General features: G+C 39.9%; 2 protein-coding genes across 5 annotated transcripts in view; both read left to right on the forward strand.

Annotated features, from left to right (window-relative positions):
- LOC119496000 (cGMP-dependent protein kinase 1) overlaps positions 1 to 4798 on the forward strand; it is a 114103-nt gene extending 109305 nt beyond the window's left edge. For all 3 annotated transcript variants that reach the window (XM_037782996.1, XM_037782995.1, XM_037782997.1), the window contains exons 12-18: positions 761 to 850; positions 1009 to 1150; positions 3133 to 3296; positions 3450 to 3572; positions 3676 to 3738; positions 3849 to 3915; positions 4047 to 4798. In XM_037782996.1, coding sequence (XP_037638924.1) covers positions 761 to 850; positions 1009 to 1150; positions 3133 to 3296; positions 3450 to 3572; positions 3676 to 3738; positions 3849 to 3915; positions 4047 to 4145 — 748 coding nt within the window. In that variant the 3' untranslated portion in view covers positions 4146 to 4798. The remainder of the gene's footprint in view (positions 1 to 760; positions 851 to 1008; positions 1151 to 3132; positions 3297 to 3449; positions 3573 to 3675; positions 3739 to 3848; positions 3916 to 4046) is intronic.
- Positions 4799 to 9637: 4839 nt separating this feature from the next.
- LOC119495250 (dickkopf-related protein 1-like) lies at positions 9638 to 11691 on the forward strand. 2 transcript variants are annotated; one of them, XM_037781539.1, is made up of 4 exons: positions 9638 to 10108; positions 10233 to 10374; positions 10563 to 10703; positions 10830 to 11691. In XM_037781539.1, exons 1-4 carry the CDS (start codon positions 9899 to 9901, stop codon positions 11093 to 11095), a joined length of 759 nt encoding a protein of 252 aa, XP_037637467.1. In that variant the 5' UTR covers positions 9638 to 9898; the 3' UTR covers positions 11096 to 11691. The 2 variants fall into 2 exon arrangements, with proteins under 2 accessions (XP_037637467.1, XP_037637466.1); XM_037781538.1 differs by having other exon boundaries at positions 9642 to 10108; positions 10230 to 10374.
- Positions 11692 to 12027: the final 336 nt, after the last annotated feature.

Here is a 12027-nt window from a genome sequence, read left to right on the forward strand (position 1 = left end):
ACAGTAGCGTGTATCTTTTCGGACGCACTGAGCCGTAACTTATGTTGCTCTACTTCGACTTACAACGGCAAAGATTAAAAGCACAGAGACAAAACTAATATTTATAATATATTATTGTTCAACACAGGCCGTTTCGGTAGAATATGACAATAGAATAGAAAAAATGTTGTTTTAATTTTGTACGGCATTTTGTAGGCGGACGTTTTAGAATTTTTCTGAATTAATTTAGAATATACATTACGCCTATGTAGCTGTGTGAAATATTATACTTACAGTTAAACTGAAGTGTCATTGATGTTACAGAGCTATCCGTCAACGTATGTTATGCACGTTGTCGTCACTACCACATTGCATTGTGGGATGTTTATGCCACCGTAGTGTCCGTCGTTGCATACTGTATTATTTCCCCAGTATGCAATTCATTGGTTTCATACTAAGATTTCAGACGTACTAAAAAAATCTCACATACTGTTTTAGCGTACTAAATAACATGTTGGTATGGAATTTTTGAGGCAACCGTAATGTATATAAAGGTTTAACAGTATCAACAAAATGTTTCTATTTCTGACCACATACTGAGTTCATAGATAAGTAACTGAGGCATTTTGATGTAAAATTGCTTCCTACACAACTTGTGTTAATTAAAGCTCAGCTTTTTAACTTTGGAATATTAATCTATTGCACCTCTCCAACTAGATGTTCACCAAATATTTTAACATTTAAAATCAGTTTGATATAACATCCACTTTTGTGTTTTCAGACTCTATAGAACATTCAAGGACAGCAAGTACCTCTACATGTTGATGGAGGCTTGTTTAGGAGGAGAGTTGTGGACCATTCTTCGAGACCGGTAAGCTCTTTTTCACCACGTCGGATATAACTGAATTGTTTTAGCTGTGTCATATTTCTGTTAATGCCAGTGATGCAAAACTCTACAACATGTAGAGAGTTGCAGTCACAGTATTGGACCTAAAACCTCACGTATCTGTTGTCATGCTGTGTTTCCAGGGGTTCGTTTGAGGACTCAACCACCAGGTTTTACACGGCTTGTGTGGTGGAGGCCTTCGCTTACCTGCATTCCAAAGGAATCATCTACAGAGACCTTAAACCAGAGAACCTTATTTTGGACCACAGAGGCTATGCCAAACTGGTAAGAGATCATCCATAAGGGATGTAATGTACCACTGAAAGAAATTCTGAATTGCATTTTCTGTGTCTTTTGTGAAAGTCAGAAATGCTGTACACAAGAGAAATCGCATCTTTCTATGATGCCACAATGAAGGATCAAATGACACTTGAACACCCGCCTCATATTGGCAGTAAATAAAAGTATAATTATAGTATAAATAAAAGTATAATTGAGGCTAAGTCGAGTTCTGTGTTTTTTGGGGTGCCGCCATTCCCTTTTCTGCTGCCGAAGAATCCAGTTTGTTGCTTTTGGCAGAGCAGCAACCAGCTGCTCACCTCTCTCTATCCATCATGTCCAGTGCTTGAAGTGGAAAAAAATAAGTGCCAGTTCTCACATGTTGGTGAGTGTATCGGCCGGTGTCAGCGATCTCTTGCCACTTATTTCTATTTATTCATTATTTCCTTAAGCATGTTATACTGTCATAAGCAGTTGTGATTGTATTGCATTATTATTGTAATTGGGCTGTGCATCTTCTAGAGTAGACCTATAATACTCAACTAATATTACAACTGGAACATTATTGGGTTACGGTGGTGTGTTAAGTGTTAATAGTTAAAGCTCCTTCCTGTGTTATTTGTAGCCTATTGTAGGGTATCATTCAAGTTCCAGTCAGGATGCTCCTACATATTATGCAGCAGGATAAAGAGACACTCTATGCAATTTTACATCATTTTGGACCATTATTATTTCTAGATAAATAAGTATTTTATTATTTATCACCTTCATCTGAACATTAAATTATTCTGGAAATGTTTGTGCTGTAAAATCATATTCTATAAATCACAATAGCAGATTCAGCAAACTTTAAAGTAATGTTTCATGAATTATCTTTATTCACAAATAAAAAAAAAAGTTATGACGAATAGTTCACTAAATATTTAACAAAAAGGATGTGAACATTGTATCGATAAATTACAGCAGTGTTGCTCTCACCCCTCCTCCCCCTTGCCGTGTGTCAGCTCATCCAGATGCTTCCCACATAGTTTTCATGCTCAGACGGCTCATGAGGCGTGGTGCAAAAACACTGTCACTGCACCGTTATGAATCGCGATTATGAATCTCCCAGAGAACTTGATATGGAGAGGGCAGAGAAGAGTACCGGCAGCTTGTGAGAAGTTGCGGTGCGCAAGAAAAAAGTCACGGTACGCCAAGGAGTAAAATGAAGTGCCGGTACTGTGTACCGGTGAGTACCGGCACACTTCAAGCACTGATCATGTCAAAGCATCAAGTGAAAACTGTAATACTGAAATAATTACATGATTTCCAGCTTTGCCATTATTATACATAAGAATGTACATGATCTGATAGAAATATGGACCAAATTATTGAAACATGAATTCCTATAGAGAGCCGAAGTCCCTCCCCTCAGGTGGACCTCATGGGACCTTGTTTCGGAAAAAATATGAACGGTAGTCAATGGGGAGAGACAAATAATGTTTTGATCCCGTTTGAATTGTGCCATGAATCACACATATGATGTTTGTCAATGTAAAAGATAATTTCAGGAAAGTCGCAGTTTGTTGTAAAAACTGATGAAGTATCAGACTGTGAAAATACGTAATTAGAAAGACTACACACCCAAAAGTCGCGTAAGTGACGTATCGCTCACTGAAGCAACGATGCCTGTGTGTTTCATACTGGGATGTACTCACACGAGCAACAAGTCTTACTCGTTCTTTCACACAAAATTAAATGATACTACAAAAAACTGGGACTTTTTTGACTTGCAACATTGTTTTTTAAATTGACAAACATCACATTTGTGATTCAAGGCACAATTCAAACGGGATCACAAAAATATTCGTCTCTCGCCGTTGACTACTGTACATATTTTTTTCCGAAATAAGGTCCCATGGTTTTCCACCGGAAGGGGAGGGACTACACCTCTCTATTCAACTTCATCTGACTGTCAGAACAACATTTCTTTCTTTCTTTTTTCTCAGGTCGACTTTGGCTTTGCCAAGAAGATTGGGTTTGGGAAGAAGACGTGGACCTTCTGTGGGACGCCGGAGTATGTAGCACCGGAGATCATTCTGAACAAGGGCCACGACATCTCGGCCGACTACTGGTCTCTAGGAATCCTCATGTTTGAGCTCTTAACTGGCAGGTACACACAAGCCTGGGCATGTCCATAAAACTAATATCTTAAGTGTTCCCTGTGATCTGGCATGTATGGTATCGCACACAACAACAAGTGAATTACTATTTAGAAACTCTGCATTTTTCACTCAAGACTACCATCTTTCCATCTTTTATTTAGCCCTCCATTCTCTGGCCCTGATCCTATGAAAACCTACAACATCATCCTGAGAGGCATCGACATGATCGAATTTCCAAAGAAAATTACCAAAAATGCTGCCAACCTAATTAAAAAGCTATGCAGGTGAGTGTCTGTGCTTCCAGCGATAGTTCAGAGAAACTCAAAGTAATTCCTGTAAGTGGTCTGTATGCTGACTCATCACGTGTTTTGTTTTCTTCTACTGCAGGGATAATCCTTCTGAACGACTGGGAAACTTGAAAAATGGTGTCAAAGACATCCAAAAGCACAAGTAAGCATGTCTATAAATTCACATAATCCTCTTATTTATTAATTACAGTACAATTGGTGATAATAATTCTCATAATAATTGTTATAAAAGTGATGGTGTTTTTCCTTTAGATGGTTTGAGGGCTTTAACTGGGAGGGCTTGAAGAAGGGGACGTTGACGCCTCCTATTGTCCCTAATGTAAGTGCACACCGCTGATACTCGTAATCCTTTTCTTTCTAGTTGCTCTTTTGTCGTCAATCTCAAATTTACAATACATATTGTCTGCTTGTTTAGTCTGACTGTGAACGATCCTTATGTCTTTCCGCCAGGTCACATCAGCAGTCGACACGAGTAACTTCGACAGCTTCCCAGAGGACAACGAGGACCCGCCTCCCGATGACAACTCCGGCTGGGACGTTGATTTTTGAAGTCCCCCTCTCAACTTAAAACCAAAAGAAACTCTTCTTTTGTTGGCTTGGAGGCCATCTTGAGGACATGGCTGTGTTGTAAAAAAAAAAAAAAAAAACTGCTTTAAAAAGAAAGAGAGGATACGGGAAACGAAGATAAACGGATTGATGGCAAACCCTCTGGGTCACCGATATGCCTTTATTTCACTGTGGCTCTGGATCAAGCATTTATAATGGGACTGCTGTAGCACTTCTTCGGTGTCGTCTTACACTCGGCTCTAAAGGCAAAGGCAAAGAAAGTGCAGGGATACACACATATACACACGACAGGCTGATTATGGAGCCAGGTTTTCCCGTGTAACAGGGAAAGATGTTTAGTGGGTGGATGGATGTTCAATAGCTTGTCTAAGTTTTGGCTCTAGGATAAAAAAAGAGTGTGAAAAATGTGGACTGCTCAAAAAGAGGAGGCCGACGATTGATTTTTTTTTTTTTCTGTGTTTGTTTCTCCGCAATATTTGGCGAAATGTTTGGGAGGACTTTTGGAGGGTTTAAGATGTTACTACAGTTGCTCCCCGGTTTTTGACGTGCAGCTGCTTGCTGCAAACTCCGATACTTTCCAGAGATCTACACACTACAGTTTGCGAGTAAAACTGGTATCAAGTGCTCAAGACTAACATGAATGTCACTGATTTTTCTTCTTATTTATCATCCATACGGCATACAGCATGTACGGTACATAGTATTTGAATTTTACATTCACACACATGACCACAGCAAATACTTAGTACGCTTTATATGAGATTAACCTAACTTGAAAAGCACAAACACTGTGCTGTCAGTGGAAAGAGACGTGACTCGTTAAAGTGCCCTGCTTGAAATTTAATGAATCACACACCGACACACGCAAAATGTCAGCTAGTATTTACATGAAGCAATGTGTCATTATGCACTTAATGCCATTAACTGAGAAAATCAGCAGATACAGCTCATTTTAAGCTTCAGTAGATGAAGTCACACTCTTTGTTTTGTTCTTTAATATGCTTTTAATCACGCATATGAATGCTTCTCTACTTACACACTTCTTCATTTAGTTTTGAAATCGCCCAAAACGCCTCGTCCTCGGTTCGCCCCCCTGTATAGTTCTGACATAACTGTGAACATGGTTTCAATGTCTTTGGTGCTGTTATTGATAAATTATGATAAGCGCTGGTGAGATGACAGTACTGGTTTTTGTTTTTGTAAAGTGATATTTTTGTGCTCGATTTCTTTGTAACGTACTTGACCTCCTTCTTTAGAAAATTGGAGACTTGTGTCAATTTGTAAAACTCGAGTGAAGATTTGTTTGATGTCACTTGACGCCATGTTACATTGTGCTACGTGGAATCGTCAAGCTTTTTAAACATCCATAAAAATTAACCATCCTCGTCTTTGGAGGCAAAATTGACCACATTCACATAATCTTAAGACTGAACTTCATTTTATGGATATTTTCAAAGGTCTCCTGGAGACGAACGTCAGAAGAAAGCAAGAAAGAAAGGGAGATTATATTGTGTGAAACTCGCAACTTTGACCACTAGCGCCACACCCAACTCATCACCTCTCATGTCCAAAATATCCGAGCATAAAATCAGAAGATGTAAGTGCCTTAAATCAATGGCATACAAAATTAACATCACAAGTCCTTTTCGATGCTGCATGAACACATATACACCTCAAAAAAACGTATGTGTCCTCTTAGATGGCTGCTTCTCATCCTTTGTTATATCTAATAAATACATTAATCACCATGGAAAGAGAACTTCTAGTCATTTGATGGCTGACAAAACTGATTATTACACGGCTTTGTTGTTTACTCGATTCTGATTGGTCAATCATGGCGTTCTACGGTCTGTTATTTCTTTATAGCAGATCGTTGCTATGTATAACAGACCGTTGCTATGGGCGCAGTTCTGATGTCGAACTCTGGAGGACCATTTTTGAGTCAAATTATTGATTGCTTCAGTAAGAAGCTGTGTAATAAGTGGGATAATGTACAGCTAGCGAAGTCATGTTGTGAAATAAACCCCAACAGGGTGATGCAAGATCCCTGTCGGGATTTATTTCACAATAATGACCGGCTCGCTGTACATTATCCCTTACTTATTACACAGCTTTGTTGAATACTCAATTCTGATTGGTTAATCACAGCGTTCTACGGTCTGTTATTACTTTATAACAGACCGTTGCTATGGGCGCAGTTCTGATGTCGGACTCTGGAGGACCATTTTTGAGTCAAATTAGTGATTTCTTAAGTAAGTAGCCGTGTAATAAGCGGGATAATGTACAGCTAGTGGGTCATTGTTGTCAATAAACCCTTTCACCCTGTTGGGGTTTATTTCACAACAATGACCGGCTCTCTGTACATTATCCCTTCCATATGAAATACATTTCATGCTTACCCCTTTTGATTTATCTTACAGGAACATTTATTAACAGTAAAAAAAAAAAAAATCTATCATATGGCTGCAATGACAGGCTTTTCTCTACTCTCTAAATTGGTTTTATGAAGTCAGTCACAACTGGCCTGAAATAAAAATGAACCATCCATCACCTGTTTCAGTCATTAAATCAGAGCATGTAGAGATGGCAAGAATGATTTGTAGTTTTGAACATTTCACAGAACAATATTCCTCATTACCACTGTTGACAATCTTTGACGGCACGATGGCATTAATCATCCGAATTCTCATTTTATAACTCATATTTCATCACAGGAGGCCAAACAGACTGACTACGCTTTATGATATAAATCATTGAATGATGTCGACGGAGAGCTAAGACTGAGAAGAAATCTTAGTTCTGTTGGCATACCATAAGTATTTTTGCTGTATTGAGGGCAGGTTCTGTTTATCACAAAGCCTTATGTATGCCATCACTGGTTCCGAGTCTTATATTGACCGCCTTCTGCGATGTTACCTGACATTTGCCTTGTGTTATGTTGTTTATTCTGCTGTACATTCATTTTTGCAGAGTGCCACCTGTAAGATTTTTAAAATTATAGAGTAAAAAACAATACTTTTGAGTGGTGTTTGTCTCTTAGTTATTTTAAACAACAAGTTGCTGTGCAGATTCTGCAGTTTCCTGTAGTGGCCACAAGAGGGAGCTGCAGGTAAGACAGATGTCTCTCTCACACACCAGCAGCCTGATGTGAACTGGTTGAGGTTGCCTGAGATCTAATAATCAGCCCTGGAGTTAATGTCATCCACTTACTGGTAAGTGCAGATGATTCAGCTTCTCTGGTCTCTGCTGTTATTCGCACAACAGATCTGTTTTGGGGGGACAGGGAAATGGCTTCAAGTCATAACAACAGTGTGACACCTCAGCGAGATCAAAGGGGATCAAAGTGCATCAAAGGAGCTCACCTTACCAGCACTGACATTTAGATAAAAGCTCTACTTCAAAAGACATACAGCAATTCAGACGCGCAAAGTGCTCCAGTGTGTGTTTGTCAGGTGTCCATGATGGCGCGTCACGCACACACACATCCTCACACTCAAACATGAGCTACGTGACCAGCAGATGACGTCCAAGTGCCAAGATATCATCAGCATAGAGGAACCAAAGGGCTCGTTTACCATCATGCACTTCAGCACCTGTGTATCAGAAAGTGACAAATTGAGCCCCAAAAAAAATGCTGTTTCACAAATTTTTAATCATTTCCAGGAGTAAATAAAGAGATGTACTGCGCTATTACGCACAACGGGACTTAAAGGTCCCATATTGTAAAAAATGACATTTTCATGTCTAATAAGTTTTAAAACAGTTTTAAGTGCTATATAAATACTGTTAAACTATCAAAACGCTCAATATACGTAAATTGTGCGTTTGAAACAAGCCGTTAGGATTTCTGTCCATTTGTGAGGTCACAAATATACAATATTTAGACCCTTTACACGGTTTTAAAACATAAACATTCTAAATGTGTCCCAGTTTATTTCCTGTTGCAGTATATGTGAATAACATCAGCGGACAGGAAGTAAACATGGACCCGAGCTGTTGCCCGGCAATGCAATTCCGTTGCAATTCCGTTGAAATGCACTAAAACGGAGCGTTTCAGACAGACGGTGAATACAGACATATTCAGGCAGACAGTACGAGGAAAATAAAGTGTTTTTTTAACATTACAGCATGTAAACATGTTCTAGTAGAAACACAAAACACAAGTATGAACCTGAAATTGTGCACTATATGGGACCTTTAATTCAAGAAAATATATTTACCATAAGTTGACTGTTTTCTGGTAAAAAGGGTGAAATGATGTATTTCAAACACACTTTTAAAACTTATTTTGACTATTTCAGGACATGTTCCCCCCCTCACAATGGGCATTTCTTACAGTGGAGGCTCCTCCAAAGGGTCAGAGATCAGAGTTGCCTTTAATCTCAAAGTGCCAGTCAACCCTGAAAGGCCTCGCCACGGAAGTCCATTAATTCGGTAAACTTTTCACACCCCTTAATGGTCTCTGCATATCCCGCTACATTGATGTCCGCCACTGGTGTAATCAAGCACACTTTGGAGGATAATTGCCCCCCTTTGCAATCAGAAGGATCAAATGAAGTAGACCTGGTTAATCGACTTCAATCGCTGCCTTCTTTCACATCACAGCCCAAAGGGGCAGTTAGGCTACTTGAATGTCAAAGAAACTGGAATCACCAAACAGCTTTTTTTTTTATAAAGGAGAGTTTATGAAGAAAGAAACCACTTGGTGAGTCACAGCTGTAAAGATAAATCACTTAGAAGATGAGATGTGCTGCAATATTTTGTAGCAGATGCATTGATCTTTTAGATTAATTACGTCTATAAGAGTCTGAAAGTCATTAAAATATATTAATAAATTACTGCTGGAAAAAAAAAGAACTGTTAATTTTGAAGAAGTGATTTCTAAAAACGACGATTTTTTTTTGGGCTCATGAAGGATTTATTTGAGAATATATTATAAGAGTTATTTCAATGTGGTCACTATGTTTTTGCTCTTCAATCAGTTTTGAAATAAAGCAGAATAAGGCAACACAACTGGTGGACCTTGACAAGAATGACACTTGTTTTAAGAAAAATTGAAAAAAAAAAAATCTTAAACCAAGAAAAAAATCTATTTTTTTTTTGGGCTCATGCATGAGGGATTTATTTGAGAATATATTATACGAGTTATATCAATGTGGTCACTATGTTTTCCTCTTCAGTCAGTGTTGAGATAAAGCAGAATAAGGCAGCACAACTGGTGGACCTTCACAAGAATGACACTTGTTTTAAGAAAAATAAAAAATAAAAACATATATAATTTATTTACTCTTTTAATATAAATATATATTTAAAATGTGATTTTATACTAACTACATGGATAAATTCCAGACTTTGGATCTACTTTTTTTTTTTTTTTCCCCAGTATGTGCTACTAAGTGATGGGCATTCATTCTTTGCAGGTCATTATCATTAAACACAAACATTGTGAAACGCAGTCCAGGCTGAATGGATGGCCATTTCCGTACAGTGGGTCTCTCTCTTTGAAATTCCACCCCTCCTGCTTTGTTGTGCACAGCGAGGGGCGGGAAGACAAACAGGTCCACATGTATAAAGAGATCATCCCGGGACTACTGGGAGTCAGGAGGCTTCAGTCGAAAGAAAGCATCGTGCCGACAAAAACTCTCTGGAAAACTTTGTGATTCGGGATTTCGAGGCCGCTTTGGGACTTTGTGTCACACAGACATTTTTAGGGGAATTTAACTTGGAGAATCATCATGCAGATACCGGCAGCAGCGCGTCGCTTCTTGGCTGTGTATCTCACGCTGTTTGGATACCTTGGGGACGTTTACGCAGGGACCGTCCTGGTGAACTCCAATGCCATCAAAAACCTGCCCGGTGCTACTGGAGGCAAAGGAGCAGACACTGTCAGTCCGACTCCTCACACCTCTCCCTCCGGTAGCAAAGTACCCGTGGACACCTTGCAGGTAATAATTCACTTTAAACCCGTGCGTAAAAGTCCATTCTGTGCGCAAAATAACAACAGTTTGTGCACTTTTTACACGTTATATCTTAAATGACACATGCTTTCGCTTTTGTTTTTATCAGCAGTCGGGTGCTTGCACGGATGATGGTGAATGTGGAAGTGATGAATTCTGCAACGACGCTCGAGGCGCCTGTCTGCCCTGTCGTAAGAGCCGGAAGCGTTGCGCACGCGACTCCATGTGTTGTGCAGGAAACCGCTGCAGCAATGGTGAGCATCCTCATCTGAAAATAATAAATACTGACATTCATGATTTACCAAGTTGTTGATGATATTCTGATGACTGGGAATCTTGTCTGTGATGTCTGCATGTTTATATATATTTATATTATATGATATCCATTCATTCTAAATAGTGGCAGACTCTAAAATGCATTTCTTTCTTTTTACCTTTCTAGGTGTTTGCCAGGCGAATGACATAGATGGTACAGATGCATCCATCATCACTGGCTCGCACAAACACAACAACAACACCATGGAGCATCATCAAGCCAAGAAGCCTCCCACTGCCCACGGCAATCAGCTTCATGCTACAAAAGGTGAGTGTACTTGTTAAGAGTCATTCCTCTTTATTATTAGACTCAAGTAACAACACAAGCACTTTTCACAGTGAAGTCTGTTTCATGTAACATATACTCTCCTCTCTCTCTCCTCTCTATCTCCAGGCCAGGAGGGGGATACTTGCCTGAGATCTGCAGACTGCTCCGAGGGCCTGTGCTGCGCCAGACACTTCTGGTCTCGCATCTGTAAGCCCGTGCTGACGGAGGGCCAGGTGTGCACGCGCCACCGCAGGAAAGGCACCCACGGCTTGGAGCTGTTCCAGCGCTGTGACTGCGGCGACGGTCTGGCTTGCCGACCGGAGAAAGGAGAGCGAGACCACAGTGTCAGCAGGACTGCAGCCCGGAACCTACACACCTGTCAGAGACGCTGACACAAAAGCGTGGACACACACAGAGACAGAAACTCACACACACACACATCCAGCAGACCCACAAATCAGTCACAGACACTGACAAACACCTTTCAGCCCTCCACACACCAGAGATGCTCACACACACACACACACACACACACAGATAGACACCCAACACCTTAGACATTCTTTCCTGCCAAAGTTGCTGACACAAACAGCACCCGGAAGGATAGACATGATTCCCGGAAAACTGATACACCCAGAGGGATGCAACAGTGCAAGACGGACTGATCCGATTCCCCATCAACAGATGAGGGAGTCGGAAGTTTAGGAAGTGACATTTCAGAAGTCTTGGGGAAGATCGATTCATGTCGTCGGTAATGGCAGAGCTGTTTTGTTTCTCTTTTTATGGAACTTCAAGCCTCAGTTATTGCAGTAAATTACTGTATTGTAAATATTATCCTGAAGGTGGCACTTAATTGAGCTATTGAATTCTGTCAACACCAGTATTATAAAGACATGGTGCTGCATGCTTTGTAAATGTGTTATATATATTGTTTTATAAGAAAAATGTTCTATATAGAAAATTTGAATATATTTGTTTTATTAAACATCATGTGATAACCTTACTCCTTCTTTCTGCCCTTCATTTTTTGGCAAGATTTTCTGATCTGCTGAGGTACAAAAACAAACAAAAGAAATGTCTTTTGGGAAATTATTTCAGTGAGGTTTCACTGTCTCGAATATAAATTCTCCTGCAGCAGTTAGAGTCTAAACCATTTAGTCCAAATATTCACTTAACGGCTGGTACAAGTGGGAATTGTTTCTTGCGAAATAACAGCCATCCCCTTCTGGAAAGCAAGAGTTATTGGTGGTGTTTAACTCGTAGCCCGGTATTCACAAATCAGTGGTTGAGGCTGAGTGGATGGTTTAAATGTTTGGCCCAGATT

Source organism: Sebastes umbrosus, chromosome 10 (assembly GCF_015220745.1).
Source record: "Sebastes umbrosus isolate fSebUmb1 chromosome 10, fSebUmb1.pri, whole genome shotgun sequence".
NCBI lineage: Eukaryota > Metazoa > Chordata > Actinopteri > Perciformes > Sebastidae > Sebastes > Sebastes umbrosus.

What these genes read in the sequence shown, in the direction of transcription:
- LOC119495250 (XM_037781538.1), top strand. Translation starts at nt 9,899, where the DNA reads ATGCAGATACCGGCAGCAGCGCGTCGCTTCTTGGCTGTGTATCTCACG. An exon ending in TACCCGTGGACACCTTGCAG is followed by an intron (nt 10,109 to 10,229) that starts GTAATAATTCAC and finishes TGTTTTTATCAG; the next exon opens with CAGTCGGGTGCTTGCACGGA. An exon ending in AGGAAACCGCTGCAGCAATG is followed by an intron (nt 10,375 to 10,562) that starts GTGAGCATCCTC and finishes TTACCTTTCTAG; the next exon opens with GTGTTTGCCAGGCGAATGAC.